This window comes from Poecile atricapillus, chromosome 34, assembly GCF_030490865.1.
Source record: "Poecile atricapillus isolate bPoeAtr1 chromosome 34, bPoeAtr1.hap1, whole genome shotgun sequence".
NCBI classification, from domain to species: domain Eukaryota; kingdom Metazoa; phylum Chordata; class Aves; order Passeriformes; family Paridae; genus Poecile; species Poecile atricapillus.
The window spans coordinates 3378513-3402721 of record NC_081282.1 but is presented as its reverse complement, the minus strand read 5'-3'; the positions used below and the strand labels follow the sequence as shown (position 1 = coordinate 3402721).

The window sequence follows — 24209 nt, the reverse complement described above, 5'->3', positions numbered from 1 at the left end:
CCCAAATTTTGGGCTCTAAATCCCAATTTTGGGGTCCCAAATCCCAATTTTGGGGTCCAAATCCCAATTTTGGGCTCTAAATCCCAATTTTGGGCTCCCAAATCCCAATTTTGGGCTCCCAAATCCCAATTTTGGGGTCTCAAATCCCAATTTTGGGGTCTCAAATTAATTTGGGGAGGGGTCTCAGGTGACTCAGGGGAATTTGGGGAGGGGTCTCAGGTGATTTGGGTCCCAAATTTGGGTTCCCAGGTGCCAAAAATGCCAAATTTTGGGCTCTAAATCCCAAATTTTGGGCTCTAAATCCCAAATTTTGGGCTCTAAATCCCAATTTTGGGGTCTCAAATCCCAATTTTGGGCTCTAAATCCCAATTTTGGGGTCCCAAATCCCAATTTTGGGTTCCAAATCCCAATTTTGGGGTCCCAAATTAATTTGGGGAGGGGTCTCAGGTGACTCAGGGGAATTTGGGGAGGGGTCTCAGGTGATTTGGGTCCCAAATTTGGGTTCCCAGGTGCCAAAAATGCCAAATTTTGGGCTCTAAAATCCCAAATTTTGGGCTCTAAATCCCAATTTTGGGCTCCCAAATCCCAATTTTGGGCTCTAAATCCCAATTTTGGGGTCTCAAATTAATTTGGGGAGGGGTCTCAGGTGACTCAGGGGAATTTGGGGAGGGGTCTCAGGTGATTTGGGTCCCAAATTTGGGTTCTCAGGTGCCAAAAATCCCAAATTTTGGGCTCTAAATCCCAAATTTTGGGCTCTAAATCCCAATTTTGGGGTCCCAAATCCCAATTTTGGGGTCTCAAATTAATTTGGGGAGGGGTCTCAGGTGACTCAGGGGAATTTGGGGAGGGGTCTCAGGTGATTTGGGTCCCAAATTTGGGGCTCCCAGGTGCCAAAAATGCCGAATTTTGGGCTCTAAATCCCAAATTTTGGGCTCCAAATCCCAAATTTTGGGTTCCAAATCCCAATTTTGGGGTCCCAGGTAATTTGGGGAGGGGTCTCAGGTGATTTGGGTTAATTTGGGGAGGGGTCTCAGGTGATTTGGGTCCCAAATTTGGGTTCTCAGGTGCCAAAAATGCCAAATTTTGGGCTCTAAATCCCAAATTTTGGGCTCTAAATCTCAATTTTGGGCTCTAAATCCCAATTTTGGGGTCCCAAATCCCAATTTTGGGGTCCCAAATCCCAATTTTGGGGTCTCAAATTAATTTGGGGAGGGGTCTCAGGTGACTCAGGGGAATTTGGGGAGGGGTCTCAGGTGATTTGGGTCCCAAATTTGGGCTCCCAGGTGCCAAAAATTCCAAATTTTGGGGTCTCAGGTGCCAAAAATGCCAAATTTTGGGCTCTAAATCCCAAATTTTGGGCTCTAAATCCCAATTTTGGGGTCTCAAATTAATTTGGGGAGGGGTCTCAGGTGACTCAGGTTAATTTGGGGAGGGGTCTCAGGTGATTTGGGTCCCAAATTTGAGGTTCTCAGGTGCCAAAAATGCCAAATTTTGGGCTCTAAATCCCAATTTTGGGCTCCTAAATCCCAATTTTGGGCTCTAAATCCCAATTTTGGGCTCCCAAATCCCAATTTTGGGCTCTAAATCCCAATTTTGGGGTCTCAAATTAATTTGGGGAGGGGTCTCAGGTGATTCAGGTTAATTTGGGGAGGGGTCTCAGGTGATTTGGGTCCCAAATTTGGGGTTCCCAGGTGCCAAAAATGCCAAATTTTGGGCTCTAAATCCCAAATTTTGGGCTCTAAATCCCAATTTTGGGGTCCCAAATCCCAATTTTGGGCTCTAAATCCCAATTTTGGGCTCCAAATCCCAATTTTGGGGTCTCAGATTAATTTGGGGAGGGGTCTCAGGTGACTCAGGTTAATTTGGGGAGGGGTCTCAGGTGATTTGGGTCCCAAATTTGGGTTCCCAGGTGCCAAAAATGCCAAATTTTGGGCTCTAAATCCCAAATTTTGGGCTCTAAATCCCAATTTTGGGCTCTAAATCCCAATTTTGGGCTCTAAATCCCAATTTTGGGGTCTCAAATTAATTTGGGGAGGGGTCTCAGGTGATTTGGGTCCCAAATTTGGGGTCTCAGGTGCCAAAAATCCCAATTTTGGGGTCCCAAATCCCAATTTTGGGCTCCTAAATCCCAATTTTGGGCTCTAAATCCCAAATTTTGGGCTCTAAATCCCAATTTTGGGGTCCCAAATCCCAATTTTGGGGTCTCAAATTAATTTGGGGAGGGGTCTCAGGTGACTCAGGTTAATTTGGGGAGGGGTCTCAGGTGATTTGGGTCCCAAATTTGGGTTCCCAGGTGCCAAAAATGCCAAATTTTGGGCTCTAAATCCCAAATTTTGGGCTCTAAATCCCCAATTTTGGGCTCTAAATCCCAATTTTGGGGTCTCAAATTAATTTGGGGAGGGGTCTCAGGTGATTTGGGTCCCTCTCAGGTGCCAAAAATGCCAAATTTTGGGGTTTCAGGTGCCAAAAATGCCAAATTTTGGGCTCTAAATCCCAAATTTTGGGCTCCAAATCCCAATTTTGGGCTCTAAATCCCAAATTTTGGGCTCTAAATCCCAATTTTGGGCTCCAAATCCCCAATTTTGGGCTCTAAATCCCAATTTTGGGCTCTAAATCCCAATTTTGGGGTCTCAAATTAATTTGGGGAGGGGTCTCAGGTGACTCAGGTTAATTTGGGGAGGGGTCTCAGGTGATTTGGGTCCCAAATTTGGGGTTCCCAGGTGCCAAAAATGCCAAATTTTGGGCTCTAAATCCCAAATTTTGGGCTCCCAAATCCCAATTTTGGGCTCTAAATCCCAATTTTGGGCTCCAAATCCCAATTTTGGGCTCCCAAATCCCAATTTTGGGGTCTCAAATTAATTTGGGGAGGGGTCTCAGGTGATTCAGGGGAATTTGGGGAGGGGTCTCAGGTGATTTGGGTCCCAAATTTGGGTTCCCAGGTGCCAAAAATTCCAAATTTTGGGCTCTAAATCCCAAATTTTGGGCTCCAAATCCCAATTTTGGGGTCCCAAATCCCAAATTTTGGGCTCTAAATCCCAATTTTGGGGTCCCAAATTAATTTGGGGAGGGGTCTCAGGTGACTCAGGTTAATTTGGGGAGGGGTCTCAGGTGATTTGGGTCCCAAATTTGGGGTTCCCAGGTGCCAAAAATGCCAAATTTTGGGCTCTAAATCCCAATTTTGGGCTCTAAATCCCAAATTTTGGGGTCCCAAATCCCAAATTTTGGGCTCTAAATCCCAATTTTGGGGTCTCAAATTAATTTGGGGAGGGGTCTCAGGTGACTCAGGGGAATTTGGGGAGGGGTCTCAGGTGATTTGGGTCCCAAATTTGGGGTTCCCAGGTGCCAAAAATCCCAAATTTTGGGCTCTAAATCCCAAATTTTGGGCTCTAAATCCCAATTTTGGGCTCCCAAATCCCAATTTTGGGTCCCAAATCCCAAATTTTGGGCTCTAAATCCCAATTTTGGGGTCCCAAATTAATTTGGGGAGGGGTCTCAGGTGACTCAGGTTAATTTGGGGAGGGGTCTCAGGTGATTTGGGTCCCAAATTTGGGGTCTCAGGTGCCAAAAATGCCAAATTTTGGGGTCTAAATCCCAAATTTTGGGTCCCAAATCCCAATTTTGGGCTCTAAATCCCAAATTTTGGGCTCTAAATCCCAAATTTTGGGCTCTAAATCCCAAATTTTGGGGTCCCAAATCCCAATTTTGGGCTCCAAATCCCAATTTTGGGGTCCCAGGTAATTTGGGGAGGGGTCTCAGGTGATTCAGGGGAATTTGGGGAGGGGTCTCAGGTGATTTGGGTCCCAAATTTGGGGTTCCCAGGTGCCAAAAATGCCAAATTTTGGGCTCTAAATCCCAATTTTGGGCTCCCAAATCCCAATTTTGGGGTCCTAAATCCCAATTTTGGGGTCTCAGGTAATTTGGGGAGGGGTCTCAGGTGACTCAGGGGAATTTGGGGAGGGGTCTCAGGTGATTTGGGTCCCAAATTTGGGGTTCTCAGGTGCCAAAAATGCCAAATTTTGGGCTCTAAATCCCAAATTTTGGTCTCTAAATCCCAAATTTTGGGCTCTAAATCCCAATTTTGGGGTCCCAAATCCCAATTTTGGGGTCTCAGGTAATTTGGGGAGGGGTCTCAGGTGACTCAGGGGAATTTGGGGAGGGGTCTCAGGTGATTTGGGTCCCAAATTTGGGGTTCCCAAGTGCCAAAAATACCAAATTTTGGGCTCTAAATCCCAAATTTTGGGCTCTAAATCCCAATTTTGGGGTCCCAAATCCCAATTTTGGGGTCCCAAATCCCAATTTTGGGGTCTCAAATTAATTTGGGGAGGGGTCTCAGGTGACTCAGGTTAATTTGGGGAGGGGTCTCAGGTGATTTGGGTCCCAAATTTGGGGTTCCCAGGTGCCAAAAACGCCAAATTTTGGGGTCTCAGGTGCCAAAAATCCCAAATTTTGGGCTCTAAATCCCAAATTTTGGGCTCCAAATCCCAATTTTGGGGTCTCCAATGAATTTGGGGAGGGGTCTCAGGTGTTAATTTGGGTCTGGGGTCTCCCCAGAGCCTCTCCCCCGGGGTTGGCCCCTGCAGGAGCTGCGGCTGCCGCTGCTCTCCCCCCTCACCTGTAACTGCCTTCATCATCATCTTCGCCAGCGACACCTGGCCCGACCCGCCCGGCCCGGCATGGTCTGCGCTGGGGGGGCTCAGGGGGGGCGCGGGGCCTGCCAGGTGAATTTGGGGAGGGGTCTCGAGGGGGGGATTTGGGGAGGGGTCTCGGGGGGATTTTTGGGGATTTTTTGGGATTTTTTTGGGATTTTTTTTTATTTTTTTTGATTTTTTTTACATTTTTTTGGGATTTTTTTGGGATTTTTTTGGGGTTCAATTGGGGCTGGGGGCTCTGGGAGCTGCCGGGTGAATTTGGGGAGGGGTCTCGGGGGGATTTTTTGGGATTTTTTGGGGATTTTTTGGGGATTTTTTGGGGATTTTTGGGGATTTTTTGGGGTTAAATTTGAATTCTTTGGGGATTTTTTGGGGATTTTTGGGGAATTTTTGGGGGATTTTTGGGGATTTTTTGGGGATTTTTTGGGGATTTTTTGGGATTTTTTTGGGGATTTTTTTGGGGTTTTTTTGGGATTTTTGGGGATTTTTTGGGGTTAAATTTGGATTTTTTTGAGGATTTTTTGAGGATTTTTTGGGATTTTTTGGGGGGATTTTTTGGGTTAAATTCGGATTTTTTGGGGGATTTTTTGGGGATTTTTTGAGGATTTTTTGGGATTTTTGGGGATTTTTTGGGGATTTTTGGGGATTTTTTTGGGATTTTTTTGGAATTTTTGGGGGGATTTTTTGGGGATTTTTTGGGGGATTTTTTGGGATTTTTTTTTAGTTTTTTGGAATTTTTTTTAATTTTTTTAAAATTTTTTTGGGATTTTTTGGGGATTTTTTTGGATTTTTTTTACATTTTTTGGGGGATTTTTGGGGTTAAATTGGGGCTGGGGGCTCTGGGAGCTGTTGGGTGAATTTGGGGAGGGGTCTCGAGGGGGGGGGGGAATTTGGGGAGGGGTCTCGGGGGATTTTTGGGATTTTTTGGGATTTTTTTGGGATTTTTTTTTTATTTTTTTTGATTTTTTTTACATTTTTTTGGGATTTTTTTGGGATTTTTTTGGGGTTAAATTGGGGCTGGGGGCTCTGGGAGCTGCCGGGTGAATTTGGGGAGGGGTCTCGAGGGGGGGATTTGGGGAGGGGTCTCGGGGGGGATTTTTGGGGTTAAATTGGGATTTTTTGGGAATTTTTGGGATTTTTTGGGAATTTTTGGGATTTTTTTGGGGATTTTTTGGGGATTTATTTGGGATTTTTTTGGGATTTTTTGGGATTTTTGGGGGATTTTTTTGGGGATTTTTTGGGGTTAAATTCGGATTTTTTGGGGATTTTTTGGGGATTTTTTGGGATTTTTGGGGGATTTTTTGGGGATTTTTTGGGATTTTTGGGGGGTTTTTTTTTGGATTTTTGGGGATTTTTTTGGGATTTTTTTTTGGGATTCTTTGGGATTTTTGGGGGGATTTTTGGGAATTTTTGGGGGATTTTTTGGGGATTTTTTGGGATTTTTTTGGGATTTTTTTGGGATTTTTTGGGGTTTTTTGGGGATTTTCTGGGGTTATTTTCTCAATTTTTGGGGATTTCTTTGGGATTTTTGGGGGATTTTTTGGGGATTTTTTGGGGATTTTTTTGGGGATTTTTTGGGGTTTAATTCAGATTTTTTGGGAATTTTTGGGGATTTTTTTGGGATTTTTTGGGGATTTTTTTTGGGATTTTTGGGGTTAAATTGGGGCTGGGGGCTCTGGGAGCTGTTGGGTGAATTTGGGGAGGGGTCTCGAGGGGGGGAATTTGGGGAGGGGTCTCGGGGGGATTTTTGGGGATTTTTTGGGATTTTTTGGGATTTTTTGGGGATTTTTTGGGGATTTTTTGGAATTTTTTTGGGGATTTTTTTGGGATTTTTGGGGATTTTTGGGGGATTTTTGGGGATTTTTTGGGGATTTTTTGGGGTTAAATTTGGATTTTTTTGAGGATTTTTTGAGGATTTTTTGGGATTTTTTGGGGGGATTTTTTGGGTTAAATTCGGATTTTTTGGGGGATTTTTTGGGGATTTTTTTGGGATTTTTTTGGGATTTTTTGGGAATTTTTGGGGGATTTTTTGGGATTTTTTGGGGGATTTTTTTGGGATTTTTTGGGGGATTTTTTTGGGTTAAATTCAGATTTTTTGGAGATTTTTTGGGATTTTTTGGGGATTTTTTTGGGATTTTTTTGGGGATTTTTGGGGATTTTTGGGGATTTTTTGGGGGATTTTTTTGGGATTTTTTGGAGATTTTTTGGGGATTTTTTGGGGTTAAATTTGAATTTTTTGGGGATTTTTTGGGGATTTTTGGGGAATTTTTGGGGGATTTTTGGGGATTTTTTGGGGATTTTTTGGGGATTTTTTGGGATTTTTTTGGGGATTTTTTTGGGGTTTTTTTGGGATTTTTGGGGATTTTTTGGGGTTAAATTTGAATTTTTTGGGGATTTTTTGGTGATTTTTGGGGATTTTTTGGGATTTTTGGGGGATTTTTTTGGGATTAAATTCGGATTTTTTGGGGGATTTTTTTGGGATTTTTTGGGGGATTTTTTTGGGATTTTTTGGGATTTTTTTTGGGTTTTTTGGGGATTTTTTGGGGTTATTTTCTGAATTTTTGGGGATTTCTTTGGGATTTTTGGGGATTTTTTTGGGATTTTTTTGGGGATTTTTTGGGGTTAAATTTGAATTTTTTGGGGATTTTTTGGGGATTTTTGGGGATCTTTGGGGGATATTTTTTGGGATTTTTTGGGGTTTAATTCAGATTTTTTGGGGATTTTTTTTGGATTTTTTTGGGGATTTTTTTGGGGATTTTTTGGGGATTTTTGGGGTTCAATTGGGGCTGGGGGCTCTGGGAGCTGTTGGGTGAATTTGGGGAGGGGTCTCGAGGGGGGGGGGATTTGGGGAGGGGTCTCGGGGGGATTTTTGGGATTTTTTTGGGAATTTTTTGGGGTTAAATTGGGATTTTGGGGGATTTTTTGGGGATTTTTTTGGGATTTTTTGGGAATTTTTTGGGATTTTTTGGGGATTTTTTTGGGGATTTTTTGGGATTTTTTGGGGATTTTTTTGGGGATTTTTTTGGATTTTTTTGGATTTTTTGGGATTTTTTGGGGGATTTTTTTGGGGATTTTTTGGGGTTAAATTCGGATTTTTTGGGGGATTTTTTGGGGATTTTTTTGGATTTTTTGGGGGATTTTTTTGGATTTTTTTTTTGATTTTTGGGGAATTTTTGGGGGATTTTTTGGGGATTTTTTGGGGAATTTTTGGGATTTTTTGGGATTTTTTGGGGTTTAATTCAGATTTTTTGGGATTTTTTTGGGATTTTTTTGGGATTTTTTGGGAATTTTTTGGGGATTTTTTTGGGATTTTTTGGGATTTTTTTGGGAATTTTTGGGGATTTTTTTGGGATTTTGGGGGATTTTTGGGGTTAAATTGGGGCTGGGGGCTCTGGGAGCTGCCGGGTGAATTTGGGGAGGGGTCTCGAGGGGGGGGAATTTGGGGAGGGGTCTCGGGGGGATTTTTGGGGATTTTTTGGGATTTTTTAGGATTTTTTTTGGATTTTTTGGGGATTTTTTGGGGATTTTTTTGGGATTTTTTTGGGGATTTTTTGGGAATTTTTTGGGATTTTTTGGGGGATTTTTTGGGGATTTTTTGGGGGTTTTTGGGGAATTTTGGGGATTTTTTGGGGAATTTTTGGGATTTTTTGGGGGATTTTTTGGGGTTATTTTCTGAATTTTTGGGGATTTCTTTGGGATTTTTGGGGATTTTTTTGGGATTTTTTTGGGGATTTTTTGGGGTTAAATTTGAATTTTTTGGGGATTTTTTGGGGATTTTTGGGGATTTTTTAGGGATTTTTGGGGATCTTTGGGGGATTTTTTTGGGGATTTTTTGGGGTTTAATTCAGATTTTTTGGGAATTTTTGGGGATTTTTTTGGGATTTTTTTGGAATTTTTTGGGGATTTTTGGGGTTAAATTGGGGCTGGGGGCTCTGGGAGCTGTTGGGTGAATTTGGGGAGGGGTCTCCGGGGGGGGGAACTTGGGGAGGGGTCTCGGGGGGATTTTTGGGGATTTTTTCGGATTTTTTGGGATTTTTGGGGGGATTTTTTTGGGATTTTTTTGGGATTTTTTTGGGAATTTTTTGGGATTTTTTGGGGATTTTTTTGGGGATTTTTTGGGGGATTTTTTTGGGTTAAATTCAGATTATTGGGGGATTTTTTGGGGACTTTTTGGGATTTTTGGGATTTTTTGGGGGGATTTTTTTGGATTTTTTTTGGATTTTTGGGGAATTTTTGGGATTATTTCCTCGATTTTTTTTTTAATTAATTCCCTTATTTTTTCCCCTTTTTTCCCCCTCCCCCCCAGGCGGACTCCGGGGGTCCCCTGGTTTGTGGGGGGGGTCCCGGGGGTCGCTGGGTTCCATTTTTGGGTTTATTTTTGGGATTTTTGGGTTTAATTTCGGGATTTTTGTGATTTATTTTTGGGATTTATTTGGTTTATTTTTGGGTTTATTTTCGGGATTTTTGGGATTTATTTTCGGGATTTTTTGGGATTATTTTCGGGATTTTTGGGATTTATTTTTTGGATTTTTTGGGGTTATTTTTGGGTTTATTTTTGGGATTTTCGGGGTTATTTTTGGGATTATTTTGGGGGTTTTTTAAATTTATTTTCGGGATTTTTTGGGATTATTTTCAGGATTTTTTAAATTTATTTTTGGGATTTTTGGGTTTATTTTTGGGATCTTTCAGGTTATTTTTGGGGTTATTTTTGGGATTATTTTTGGGGTTATTTTTGGGATTTTTGGGCTTAATTTTGGGATTATTTTGGGGGTTTTTTTAAATTTATTTTTGGGATTTTTGGGTTTATTTTCGGGATTTTTCGGGGTTATTTTTGGGGTTATTTTGGGGGTTATTTTTGGGAATATTTTCGGGATTTTGGGGGGCTATTTTGGGGATTTTTTGGGTGATTTTTGGGTTTATTTCTGGGATTTTTGGGATTTATTTTTGGGATTATTTTGGGGTTATTTTTGGGATTATTTTATTTTTTGTATTTTTTTGGGGGTTAGTTTTGGGGTTATTTTGGGGATTTTTGGGTTTATTTTTGGGATTATTCGGGGAATTTTTTGGGGTTATTTTCAGGAATTTTGGGTTTAATTTCGTAATTATTTCAGGGATTATTTTCTCATTTTTATTTTAATTAATTTCCCTTTTTTCCCCCTCCCCCCCAGGCGGATTCCGGGGGTCCCCTGGTTTGTGGGGGGGGTCCCGGGGGTCGCTGGGTTCAATTCGGGGTCCTGAGCTTCGCCCTTGGGTGCGGCCGCCCCAACGGCCCCGCCCTGGCCACGGGGCTGGGGGGGTCCCACTCCAGGTGGCTGCGGCGCCTCCTCCCCCCCGAGGCCTTCGTGGAGCCCCCCGAGACCCCCCCGGAGGAGGGGCTGGAGATCGGCATCTGTAACGGTGAGAAATTGATCAAAAACCTCGAAATTACCCCAAAAAACCGCGTTGAAATTGACCAAAAATAGCCCCAAAAATCAAATTATTCCCATTAAAAATCACATTAAAAATCCCCAAAATATCCCCCAAAAATCCCCCAAAAATGCATTAAAATAGCCCCAAAAATAGCCCAAAAAATCAAAATATTCTGGGAAAAAATTCCATTAAAAATCTCCCAAAAATCCCAATAAAAGTCCCATAAAAAATCCCACAAAAATCCCCAAAATATCCCAAAATAATCCCAAAAAAATCCCCCAAAAAATCCCAAAATAATCCCATAAAAATCCCCAAAAAATCCCCAAAAAATCCCCAAAAAATCCCCCAAAAAATCCCAAAATAATCCCAAAAAAATTCCCCAAAAATCCCCAAAAATTCCCAAAAAAATCCCATTAAAAATCACCCAAAATTCCCCAAAATTCCCAAAAAAATCCCATTAAAAATCCCCCAAAAAATCCCAAAATAATCCCAAAAAAATTCCCCAAAAATCCCCAAAAATCTCCCCAAAAAATCCCCAAAAATCTCCAAAAAATCCCATTAAAAATCCCCCCCAAACTCCCCCAAAATTCCCAAAAATTCCCAAAATAATCCCATAAAAATCCCCAAAAAATCCCATAAAAAATCCCCCAAAAATCCCCAAAAAATCCCATAAAAAATCCCAAAAAAATCCCAAAATAATCCCAAAAAAATCCCCAAAAAATCCCATAAAAAATCCCCAAAATATCCCAAAATATCCCAAAATAATCCCATAAAAATCCCCAAAAAACTCCCATAAAAATCCCCAAAAAAATCCCAAAAAAATCCCCAAAATTCCCCAAAATAATCCCCAAAAAATCCCATAAAAATCCCATAAAAAATCCCCAAAAAATCCCAAAATAATCCCAAAAAAATTCCCCAAAAAATCCCATCCAAATCCCCCCAAATCCCCCCAAAATCCCGGCCCTGGCCACGGGGCTGGGGGGGTCCCACTCCAGGTGGCTGCGGCGCCTCCTCCCCCCCGAGGCCTTCGTGGAGCCCCCCGAGACCCCCCCGGAGGAGGGGCTGGAGATCGGCATCTGTAACGGTGAGAAATTGACCAAAAAACCGCAAAAAACGGCAAAAAACCGCGTTGAAATTGACCAAAAATAGCCCCAAAAATCAAATTATTCCCAGAAAAAATCCCCCCAAAAATCCCCCAAAAAATCCCCAAAAAATCCCCAAAAAATCACATTAAAATAAAAAAAAATTCGGTCCCAAAATGCCAAAAATCCACCCCAAAATAGCCCCCAAAATCAAAATATTCCCATAAAAAATCGCATTAAAAATCCCCAAAAAAATCCCCAAAAAATCCCCAAAAAATCCCAAAATAATCCCGAAAAAATCCCATAAAAATCCCCAAAAAATCCCATAAAAATCCCCCCAAAAATCCCCAAAAAAATCCCCAAAAAATCCCCCAAAATTCCCCAAAAAATCCCAAAAAAATCCCCAAAAAATCCCCCAAAATTCCCCAAAAATCCCCAAAAAATCCCATAAAAAATCCCCAAAAAATCCCAAAATAATACCAAAAAAATCCCATCCAAATCCCCCCAAATCCCCCCAAAATCCCGGCCCTGGCCACGGGGCTGGGGGGGTCCCACTCCAGGTGGCTGCGGCGCCTCCTCCCCCCCGAGGCCTTCGTGGAGCCCCCCGAGACCCCCCCGGAGGAGGGGCTGGAGATCGGCATCTGTAACGGTGAGAAATTGATCAAAATCCCATGAAAATACCCCAAAAAACGGCAAAAAACCGCGTTGAAATTGACCAAAAATAGCCCCAAAAATCAAATTATTCCCATTAAAAATCGCATTAAAAATCCCAAAAAAATCCCCAAAAAATCCCCAAAAAATCACATTAAAATAAAAAAAAATTCGGTCCCAAAATGCCAAAAATCCACCCCAAAATAGCCCCAAAAATCCAAAATATTCCCATAAAAAATCGCATTAAAAATCACCCAAAAAAATCCACAAAAAATCCCCAAAATATCCCATAAAAAAATCCCAAAAAATCCCATAAAAATCCCATAAAAATCCCCAAAATATCCCCCAAAAATCCCATAAAAATCCCCCCAAAAAATCCCCCAAAATTCCCAAAAATTCCCAAAAAAATCCCATTAAAAATCCCCAAAAAATTCCCCAAAAACCCTCAAAAAAATCCCCAAAAAATCCCCAAAAATCCCCAAAAAAATCCCCAAAAAATCCCCAAAATTCCCCAAAATAATCCCCAAAAAATCCCATAAAAATTCTTAAAAAATCCCATAAAAATCCCCTAAAAATCCCCAAAATTCCCCAAAAAATCCCATAAAAAATCCCCCAAAAATCCCAAAATAATCCCAAAAAAATTCCCCAAAAAATCCCATCCAAATCCCCCCAAATCCCCCCAAAATCCCGGCGCTGGCCACGGGGCTGGGGGGGTCCCACTCCAGGTGGCTGCGGCGCCTCCTCCCCCCCGAGGCCTTCGTGGAGCCCCCCGAGACCCCCCCGGAGGAGGGGCTGGAGATCGGCATCTGTAACGGTGAGAAATTGACCAAAAAACGGCAAAAAACGGCAAAAAACCGCGATGAAATTGGCCAAAAATAGCCCCAAAAATCAAATTATTCCGGGAAAAAATCCCCCAAAAAATCCCCAAAAAATCACAATAAAATAAAAAAAAATTCCGTCCCAAAATGCCAAAAATCCACCCCAAAATAGCCCCAAAAAATCAAAATATTCCCATAAAAAATCGCATTAAAAATCACCCCAAAAAATCCCCAAAAAATCCCATAAAAAATCCCATAAAAAATCCCATAAAAATCCCATAAAAATCCCCAAAATATCCCCCAAAAATCCCATAAAAATCCCCCCAAAAAATCCCCCAAAATTCCCAAAAATAGCCCCAAAAATCTCAAAAAAAATCCCATAAAAATCCCCAAAAAAATCCCCCAAAATTCCCCAAAAAATCCCAAAAAAATCCCCCAAAAATCCCCCAAAATCCCCCAAAAAATCCCCAAAAAATCCCATAAAAAATCCCCCAAAAAATCCCAAAATAATCCCAAAAAATTTCCCCAAAAAATCCCATCCAAATCCCCCCAAATCCCCCCAAAATCCCGGCGCTGGCCACGGGGCTGGGGGGGTCCCACTCCAGGTGGCTGCGGCGCCTCCTCCCCCCCGAGGCCTTCGTGGAGCCCCCCGAGACCCCCCCGGAGGAGGGGCTGGAGATCGGCATCTGTAACGGTGAGAAATTGACCAAAAAACCGCAAAAAACGGCAAAAAACCGCGTTGAAATTGGCCAAAAATAGCCCCAAAAATCAAAATATTCCCATAAAAAATTGCATTAAAAATCCCCCAAATATCCCCAAAAAACCGAATTAAAATAGCCCCAAAAAATCAAAATATTCTGGGAAAAAAATCCCATCAAAAAATCCCCCAAAATCCCCAAAAAATCCCATAAAAATTCCAAAATAATCCCAAAAAAATCCCCCAAAATTCCCCAAAAAATCCCATAAAAAATCCCCAAAATATCCCCAAAAATCCAAAAAAAATCCCCAAAAAATCCCATTAAAAATCCCATAAAAATCCCCCCAAAAATCCAAAAAAAATCCGAAAATAATCCAATAAAAATCCCCAAAATATCCCAAAAAAATCCCCCAAATATCCCATAAAAATCCCCCAAAATTCCCCAAAAAATTCCATAAAAAATCCCAAAAAAATCCCCCAAAAAATCCCCAAAAAACCTCGAGGCCTTCGTGGAGCCCCCCGAGACCCCCCCGGAGGAGGGGCTGGAGATCGGGATCTGTAACGGTGAGAAATTGATCAAAAACCTCGAAATTACCCCAAAAAACCGCGTTGAAATTGACCAAAAATAGCCCCAAAAATCAAATTATTCCCATAGAAAATCGCATTAAAAATCACCCCAAAAATCCCAAAAATCCGTGTTAAAATAGCCCCAAAAAATCAAAATATTCTGGGAAAAAAATCACCCCAAATATCCCAAAAATCCGCCCCAAAATAGCCCCAAAAATCAAAATATTCCCATAAAAAATCGCATTAAAAATCACCCAAAAAAATCCCCAAAAAATCCCCCAATAATCCCATTAAATAATCCCAAAAAAATCCCCAAAAAATCCCAAAATAATCCCATAAAAATCCCCCAAAAAATCCCAAAAAAATCCCAAAAAAATCCCAAAAAAAATCCCCAAAAAATCCCAAAAAAACCCCGAGGCCTTCGTGGAGCCCCCCGAGAGCCCCCCGGAGGAGGGGCTGGAGATCGGCATCTGTAACGGTGAGAAATTGACCAAAAAACGGCAAAAAACGGCAAAAAACCGCGTTAAAATTGGCCAAAAATAGCCCAAAAAATCAAATTATTCACATAAAAAATCGCATTAAAAATCCCCCAAAAATCCCCAAAAAAATCCCCAAAAAATCCCCAAAAAATCACATTAAAATAAAAAAAAATTCGGTCCCAAAATGCCAAAAATCCACCCCAAAATAGCCCCAAAAATCAAAATATTCCCATAAAAAATCGCATTAAAAATCCCCAAAAAAATCCCCAAAAAATCCCATAAAAAATCCCAAAAAAATCCCCAAAAAATCCCATTAAAAAGTCCCAAAAAATCCCCAAAATTCCCCAAAAAATCCCATAAAAAATCCCCAAAAAATCCCCCCAAAAATCCCAAAAATTCCCCAAAAAATCCCCAAAAAATCCCCAAAATATCCCCAAAAATCCCCCAAAAATCCCAAAATAATCCCATAAAAATCCCCAAAAAATCCCATAAAAAATCCCCCAAAATTCCCCAAAAAATCCCCCAAAAATCCCAAAATAATCCCAAAAAATTCCCAAAAAATCCCATCCAAATCCCCCCAAATCCCCCCAAAATCCCGGCGCTGGCCACGGGGCTGGGGGGGTCCCACTCCAGGTGGCTGCGGCGCCTCCTCCCCCCCGAGGCCTTCGTGGAGCCCCCCGAGACCCCCCCGGAGGAGGGGCTGGAGATCGGCATCTGTAACGGTGAGAAATTGACCAAAAAACCGCAAAAAACGGCAAAAAACCGCGTTGAAATTGGCCAAAAATAGCCCCAAAAATCAAAATATTCCCGTAAAAAATCGCATTAAAAATCCCCAAAATATCCCCCAAAAATCCACAAAAAATGCATTAAAATAGCCCCAAAAATAGCCCAAAAAAATCAAAATATTCTGGGAAAAAATTCCATTAAAAATCTCCCAAAAAATCCCCAAAAAATCCCCAAAAAATCCCCCAAATATCCCCAAAAAATCCCCAAAATATCCCAAAAAAATCCCCCAAATATCCCATAAAAATCCCCCAAAATTCCCCAAAAAATTCCATAAAAAATCCCCAAAAACATCCCAAAAAAATCCCATAAAAATCCCCCAAAAATTCCCCAAAAAATCCGAAAAATCCTCCAAAAACTCTCCAAAAATCCCCCAAAAAATCCCCCAAAAAATCCCAAAAAAATCCCAAAAAATCCCCAAAATTCCCCAAAAAATCCCATAAAAAATCCCCCAAAAATCCCAAAATAATCCCAAAAAAATTACCCAAAAATCCCATAAAAATCCCCAAAAAAATCCCAAAAAAATCCCCAAAAATCCCCAAAAAATCCCATAAAAAATCCCCAAAAATCCCAAAATAATCCCAAAAAAATTCCCCAAAAAATCCCATCCAAATCCCCCCAAATCCCCCCAAAATCCCGGCCCTGGCCACGGGGCTGGGGGGGTCCCACTCCAGGTGGCTGCGGCGCCTCCTCCCCCCCGAGGCCTTCGTGGAGCCCCCCGAGACCCCCCCGGAGGAGGGGCTGGAGATCGGCATCTGTAACGGTGAGAAATTGACCAAAATCCCATGAAAATACCCCAAAAAACCGCAAAAAACCGCGTTGAAATTGACCAAAAATAGCCCCAAAAATCAAATTATTCCCATAAAAAATCGCATTAAAAATCCCAAAAAAATCCCCAAAAAATCACATTAAAATAAAAAAAAATTCGGTCCCAAAATCCCAAAAATCCACCCCAAAATAGCCCCAAAAATCAAATTATTCCCATAAAAAATCGCATTAAAAATCCCCAAAAAAATCCCCAAAAAATCCCATAAAAAACCCCATAAAAAAATCCCAAAAAATCCCCAAAAATCCCCAAAATATCCCCCAAAAATCCCATAAAAATCCAAAAAAAAATCCCCCAAAATTCCCAAAAATAGCCCCAAAAATCCCCAAAAAAATCCCATAAAAATCCCCCAAAAAATCCCCCAAAATTCCCAAAAATCCCCAAAAAATTCCCCAAAAACCCCCCAAAAAATCCCCAAAAAAATCCCAAAAAAATCCCCAAAATTGCCCAAAAATCCCCAAAAAATCCCAAAATAATCCCAAAAAAATCCCCAAAATTCCCCAAAAAATCCCATAAAAAATCCCCAAAAAATCCCAAAATAATCCCAAAAAATTCCCCAAAAAATCCCATCCAAATCCCCCCAAATCCCCCCAAAATCCCGGCCCTGGCCACGGGGCTGGGGGGGTCCCACTCCAGGTGGCTGCGGCGCCTCCTCCCCCCCGAGGCCTTCGTGGAGCCCCCCGAGACCCCCCCGGAGGAGGGGCTGGAGATCGGCATCTGTAACGGTGAGAAATTGATCAAAAAACGGCAAAAAACGGCAAAAAACCGCGTTGAAATAGGCCAAAAATAGCCCCAAAAATCAAATTATTCCCATTAAAAATCGCATTAAAAATCCCCCCCCAAAATCCCCCCAAAATCCCAAAAAATCCCCAAAATAATCCCATAAAAATCCCCAAAAAATCCCCAAAAGTTCCCCAAAAAATCCCATTAAAAAATCCCAAAAAAATCCCCAAAATATCCCCAAAAAATCCCCAAAATATCCCCCAAAATTCCCCCAAAAATACCAAAAAAACCCCAAAAATTCCCCAAAAATCCCAAAAAAAAATCCCCAAAAAATCTCAAAAAATCCCCCAAAAAATCCGAAAAATCCTCCAAAAATTCTCCAAAAAATCCCCAAAAATCCCAAAAAAATCCCCCCCAAAATAAAAAAAAATCCAAAATAAATCCCAAAAAATCCCCCAAAAAATCCCAAAAATTCCCCAAAAACCCCAAAAAATCCCCCCAAAAATCTCCCACAAATTCCAAAAAAATACCCAAAAAATCCCCTAAAAAATCCCAAAAATTCCCCAAAAAATCCCCAAAAATTCCCAAAAAAAATCCCCAAAAAATCCCAAAAATTCCCCAAAAAATCCCCAAAAAAATCCCTCAAAAAATCCCAAAAAAATCCCCAAAAATCCCAAAAAAAATCCCTCAAAAATCTCCCAAAATTCCCCAAAATTCCCCCAAAAATTCCCAAAAAAATCTTAAAAAAATCCCCAAAAAATCCCCAAAAATTCCCAAAAAAATCCCCCAAAAATCCCAAAAAATCCCCAAAAAATCCCCAAAAATTCCCCAAAATTCCCCAAAAAATCCCATAAAAAATCCCCAAAAAATCCCCCAAAAATCCCAAAAAAATCCCAAAAAAATCCCCAAAAAATCACATTAAAATAAAAAAAAATTCGGTCCCAAAATGCCAAAAATCCACCCCAAAATAGCCCCAAAAATCAAAATATTCCCATAAAAAATCGCATTAAAAATCCCCCCAAAAATCCCCAAAAAATCCCCAAAAATTCCCCAAAAAATCCCCAAAAAATCTCAAAAATTCCCCAAAAATTCCCCAAAAATTCCCCAAAAATCCCCCCAAAAATCCCAACCCCCCCCCTCGAGACCCCTCCCCAATTTTCTGCCCCTCCCCCCCAGGCTGCGGAATGATGGGGGGACCCCCCCTGCCCCTCCCCCCACCCCCCCGCTGGCCCTGGGGGGTGACGCTGAGGGGGGAGGGGCGACGCTGCGGGGGGGCCCTGCTGGGGGGGAGCTGGGTCCTGACGGCCGCCAGCTGCTTCATCGGGTGAGTCTTTGTTAATTAGCGTTAATTAGCCCCTTAATTAACCTTTAATTAACCCAAAATCCCCGGAAATTTACCCAAAATCTGCCCCAAAATCGCCCCAAATTAACCCAAAATCAGCCCCAAAATCGCCCTGAACCCCCCCCAGCTGCGTCATTGGGTGAGTCTTTGTTAATTAGCGTTAATTAGCCCCTTAATTAACCTTTAATTAACCCAAAATCCCCGGAAATTCACCCAAAAATTGTCCCAAAATCGCCCCAAATTAACCCAAAATCAGCCCCAAAATCGCCCTGAACCCCCCCCAGCTGCTTCATCGGGTGAGTCTTTGTTCATTAGTGTTAATTAGCCCCTTAATTAACCTTTAATTAACCCAAAATCCCCGGAAATTGATAAAATTCCCCCCGAAATTCCCCAAATCCTTCCCAAATTCCCCCAAAATTCCCGAAATCTCCCCAATTCCCCCCAAAATCTCCCAAATCCTCCCCAAATTTCCACCCAAATTCCCAAAATCCCCCCAAATTCCCTCAAATCCCTCCAAATTTTCCCAGAATCCCCCCAAACTCCCCAAAATCCTCCCCAAATCCCCCCCAAATCCCCCAAAATCCCCCAAATTCCCCCAAACCTCCCAAAATTCCCCCCAAATCCCCCCCAAAATCCCCCCAAACCTCCCAAAATTCCCCAAAATCCTCCCAAAATTCCCCCCAAATCCCTCAAAATCCCAAAATCTCCCCCAAAAATCCCCAAATTTTCCCAAATTCCCCCAAAATCCCAAAAAATTTCCCAAATCCCCCCCAAATCCTCCCGAAAACCCACCAAAATCCCCAAATCCTTCCAAATTTCCCCAAATTCCCCCAAAATCCCACAAATTCTCCCAAATCTTCCCAAAATTTCCCCAAAATCCCCCAAATCCCCCCAAATTTCCCAAATTTTCCCAAAATTCCCCCAAATTCCCCCCAAACCTCCCAAAATTCCCCCAAAATCCCAAAATTTCCCCAAAATTCCCCCAAATTTTCCCAAAATTTTCCAAAATCCCCCAAATTCCCCCCAAATTTTCCCGAAATCCCCCCAAAATCCCCAAATCCCCCCAAATTTCCCAAATTTTCCCAAATCTCCCCAAATTTTCCCCAAACCCCCCCAAATCCCCCAAAATTCCCCAAAATTCCCCAAATCCCCCCAAAATCCCCCAAAATCTCCCCAAATCCCCAAAAGTTCCCCAAAATTTCCCAAATCCCCCCCAAATCCTCCCGAAAATCCACCAAAATCCCAAAATCCCTCCAAATTTCCCCAAATTCCCCCAAAATCCCGAAATCCCCCCAAAATTTCCCAGAATCCCCCAAAATTTCCCCCAAAATTCCCCCCAAACCTCCCAAAATCCCCCCAAAATCCCAAAATTTCCCCAAAATCCCCCCAAATTTTCCCCAAAATCTCCCCAAAATCCCCAAAATTTCCCCAAAATTCCCCAAAATTTCCCAAATCCCCCCGAAAATCCCCCAAAATCCCACCAAAATTTCCCAGAATCCCCCAAAAATTTCCCCAAAATTCCCCCAAACCTCCCAAAATTCCGCCAAAATCCCAGAATTTTCCCAAATTCCCCCAAATTTTCCCCAAAATCACCCCAAAATCCCCCCAAATTTTCCAAAAAACCCCCCAAAATTCCCCCAAAATCCCAAAATCTTCCCAAAATCCCCCCAAATTTTCCCAAAATCCCCCAAAATCTCCCCAAAAAAATCCCCAAATTTTCCCAAAATCCCCTAAAATCCCAAAATACCCCCAAATTCTCCCAAAATTCCCCCAAAATCCCAAATTTTCCCCAAAATCCCCCCAAATCCCCCCAAAAATCCCCCCAAAATCCCCCCAAATTTTCCCAAAATCCCCCTAATCCCCCCCCAAAATCCCCCCGAATTCCCCAAAATGCCCCCAAAATTTTCCCCCAAAAATCCCCAAATTTCCCCAAATTCCCCCAAATTTTCCCAAATTTTCCCAAAATCCCCCCAAATCCCCCCAAAATCCCCCCCAAATCTCCCCCCGCAGGTCTCAGGACCCCCAAGCCTGGGAGGCGGAGCTTTGGGGGGCGGGGCTTGGCTCAGGCCACGCCCCCTCCCCAGGCCCCGCCCCCTCCCCACGGGGTTTCCGGCTCCACCTCCACGGGGCCTTCGTGGGGGGGGAGGGGCCGGATCTGGCGCTGCTGAGGCTCCGCCCCCCGGTCACGTGGGGGAGTCACGTGAGGCCTCTGTGCGCCCCCTACCGGAACCACGTGGGGACACCTGGGAGGAGCTGCTGGGCCCTGCTGGGGACACCTGGAGGTACCTGGGGACACCTGGGGACACCTGGGGACACCTGGTGACACCCAAAAATACACCTGGGGACACCTGGGGGTACCTGGGGACACCTGGGGACACCTGGGGACACCTGGGGACACCTGGGGACACCCAAAAACACACCTGGGGACACCTGGGGACACACCTGGGGACACACCTGGGGACACCTGGGGACACCTGGGAGGAGCTGCTGGGCCCTGCTGGGGACACCTGGAGGTACCTGGGGACACCTGGGGACACCTGGGGACACCTGGGGACACCTGGGGACACACCTGGGGACACCCATAAATACACCTGGGGACACCTGGGGACACCTGGAGACACCTGGGGACACCTGGGGACACCTGAGACACACCTGGGGACACCTGGGGACACCTGGGGACACCTGGGAGGAGCTGCTGGGCCCTGCTGGGGACACCTGGAGGTACCTGAGGACACCTGGGGACACCTGGGGACACCTGGGGACACCCAAAACCACACCTGGGGACACCCAAAACCACACCTGGGGACACCTGGGGACACCAAAAAATACACCTGGAGGTACCTGGGGACACCCAAAAATACACCTGGGGACACCTGGAGACACCTGCGGACACACCTGAGATACACCTGGGGACATCTGGGGACACCCAAAAACACACCTGGGGACACCTGAGATACACCTGAACCTCACCTGGGGACACCTGGGGACACCTGGAGGTACCTGGGGACACCCAAAAACACACCTGGGGACACCTGAGATACACCTGGGGACACCTGGGGACACCTGGGGACACCCAAAAACACACCTGGGGACACCTGGAACACACCTGGGGACACCTGAGATACACCTGGGGACTCCTGGGGACACCTGGGGACACCTGGAGGTACCTGGGGACACCTGGGGACACCTGGGGACACCTGGGGGGGATAAAAACACACCTGGGGACACCTGGGGACACCGGGGGACACCTGGGGACAGCTGGGGACACCTGGGGACAGCTGGGGACACCTGAGATACACCTGAACCTCACCTGGGGACACCTGGAGGTACCTGGGGACACCCAAAACCACACCTGGGGACACCTGAGATACACCTGGGGACACCTGGGGACACCCAAAAACACACCTGGGGACACCTGGGGACATTTGGGGACACGTGGGGACACCTGAGGGTGAGAGGACACACCTGGGGACACCTGGGGACACCTGGGGGACACCTGGGGACACCTGGGGGACACCTGGGGGCACCTGGGGGCACCCGGGAAGGTTAAAAACACACCTGGGGACACCTGAACCTCACATGGGACACACCTGGGGACACCTGAATACACCTGGGGGGGATAAAAACACACCTGGAACACACCTGAGACACACCTGGGGACACCTGGAACACACCTGGGGACACCTGGAACACACCTGGGGACACCTGAACCTCACCTGGGGACACCTGGGGGGACATTGGGGACACCTGAGGGTGAGGGGACACACCTGGGGACACCTGGAACACACCTGAAACTCACCTGGGGGACACCTGGGGACACCTGGGAGGAGCTGCTGGGCCCTGCTGGGGACACCTGGAGGTACCTGGGGACACCTGGGGACACCTGAGAGACACCTGGGGACACCCAAAAATACACCTGGGGACACCTGAGAGACACCTGGGGACACCCAAAAACACACCTGGGGACACCTGGGGACACCTGAACCTCACCTGGACACACCTGGGGACACCTGGGGTCACACCTGTTGTCACCTGTCCCCACCTGTCCCTCACCTTCCTCACCTGTCCCCACCCGTCCCCTCCCCCGCAGGTCCCCGGGATCCCCCCCAGGTGCGGCCGCTCCAGGTGAATCCCCGGCCCTGCCCCCACCCGAACAATTCCCGCAATTCCCAAAATCCCGAAACTTTCTGCCTGGATCTCGACCCCGGGAGCGCCGAGTGCCAGGTGAGGGGGAGGGGAGGAGGGGATTTTGGGGGGATTTGGGGAAATTTGGGGATTTTGGGAAATTTTGGGGATTTTTTGGGATTTTTTTGGGAATTTTTTGGGATTTTTTGGGGATTTTTTGGGATTTTTTTGGGATTTTTTGGGGATTTTTGGGGGATTTTTTATGGGGATTTTTTTTTATTTTTGGGGGATTTTTTTGGGGATTTTTTCGGGAATTTTGGGGGATTTTTTTGGGGATTTTTTGGAATTTTTTTGGGAATTTTTAGGGAATTTTTGGGGATTTTTTTGGGATTTTTTCGGAATTTTTGGGGATTTTTTGGGGATTTTTTGGGGATTTTTTGGGGATTTTGTTTTGATTTTTTATGGGATTTTTTTGGGGATTTTTGGGGGATTTTTTTTGGGATTTTTTGCCAGGTGAGGGGGAGGGGCAGGAGGGGATTTTGGGGGGATTTGGGGAAATTTGGGGAGTTTGGGAAATTTTGGGGATTTTTTGGGGATTTTTTGGGGTTTTTTGGGATTTTGGGGGATTTTTTGGGGATTTTTTTGGATTTTTTTGGATTTTTTTTTATTTTTTGGGGATTTTTTTGGGATTTTTTGGGAATTTTTTGGGGATTTTTTGGGAATTTTTTGGGATTTTTTGGGGATTTTTTGGGGATTTTTTGGGAATTTTTTGGGATTCTTTGGGGATTTTTTGGGGATTTTTTGGGATTTTTTGGGAATTTTTAGGGAATTTTTTTGGATTTTTTTTTAATTTTTTGGGGATTTTTTGGGGATTTTTTTGGGATTTTTGGGAGAATTTTTGGGGAATTTTTTGGGGGATTTTTTGGGAATTTTGGAGGATTTTTTGGGGGGATTTTTTAGGGGATTTTTTGAAATTTTTTGGGAATTTTTGGGGATTTTTTGGGGAATTTTTGGGGATTTTTTCTGAATTTTTGGGGATTTTTTAGGATTTTTTATGGGATTTTTTTTGGGATTTTTTGCCAGGTGAGGGGGAGGGGGAGGAGGGGATAATGGGGGGATTTGGGGGAATTTGGGGATTTTGGGAAATTTTGGGGATTTTTTGGGGATTTTTTGGGGTTTTTTGGGATTTTGGGGGATTTTTTGGGATTTTTTGGGGATTTTTTTTGGGATTTTTTGGGAATTCTTTGGGGGATTTTTTTGGGATATTTTGAGATTTTTTGGGGGATTTTTTGGAATTTTTTTAGGGATTTTTGGGGATTTTTTGGGAATTTTTTGGGATTTTTGGGGATTTTTTTGGGATTTTTTTGAGATCTTTTTGGAATTCTTGGGGGGATTTTTTTGGGATTTTTGGGGGATTTTTTGTGATTTTTTTTTTATTTTTTGGGATTTTTTGGGGGATTTTTTGGGGAATTTTTGGGGATTTTTTGGGGATTTTTGGGGATTTTTTTGGGATTTTTTTGGGGAATTTTTGGGGATTTTTGGGGAATTTTTTGGGATTTTTTGGGGATTTTTTGGGGGATTTTTTTGGGGATTTTTTGGGGATTTTTTGGGATTTTTTTGGAATTTTTTGGAATTTTTTGAGAATTTTTGGGGGATTTTTTGAGGGATTTTTTGGGGATTTTTTGGGATTTTTTGGGGATTTTTGGGAGAATTTTGGGAGAATTTTTGGGGATTTTTGGGGATTTTTATGGGATTTTTTAACGGGATTTTTTGCCAGGTGAGGGGGAGGGGGAGGAGGGGATTTTGGGGAGATTTGGGGATTTTGGGGAGATTTGGGGATTTTGGGGATTTTTTGGGATTTTGGGGGGATTTTTTGGGGATTTTTTTTGGGGATTTTTTGGGAATTTTTTGGGGATTTTTTGGGAATTTTTGGGGATTTTTTGGGGGATTTTTGGGGATTTTTTTGGGATTTTTTGGGGATTTTTTGGGGGATTTTTGGGGATTTTTTTGGGATTTTTTGGGGGATTTTTGGGGAATTTTTTGGGGATTTTTTGGGGA

At 43.5% G+C, this 24209-nt stretch overlaps 1 protein-coding gene across 1 annotated transcript in view; it reads left to right on the top strand.

Annotated features, from left to right (window-relative positions):
• The window catches only part of LOC131590696 (uncharacterized), a 36857-nt gene that overhangs the window by 12426 nt on the left and 222 nt on the right, over positions 1 to 24209 (top strand). Inside the window, exons 5-15 of the mRNA XM_058860961.1 lie at positions 4552 to 4718; positions 9818 to 10107; positions 11054 to 11164; positions 12517 to 12627; positions 13215 to 13325; positions 14986 to 15096; positions 15810 to 15898; positions 16555 to 16686; positions 17861 to 18008; positions 20037 to 20308; positions 22117 to 22245. Of these exons, the coding sequence (XP_058716944.1) occupies positions 4552 to 4718; positions 9818 to 10107; positions 11054 to 11164; positions 12517 to 12627; positions 13215 to 13325; positions 14986 to 15096; positions 15810 to 15898; positions 16555 to 16686; positions 17861 to 18008; positions 20037 to 20308; positions 22117 to 22245 (1671 nt within the window). The remainder of the gene's footprint in view (positions 1 to 4551; positions 4719 to 9817; positions 10108 to 11053; positions 11165 to 12516; positions 12628 to 13214; positions 13326 to 14985; positions 15097 to 15809; positions 15899 to 16554; positions 16687 to 17860; positions 18009 to 20036; positions 20309 to 22116; positions 22246 to 24209) is intronic.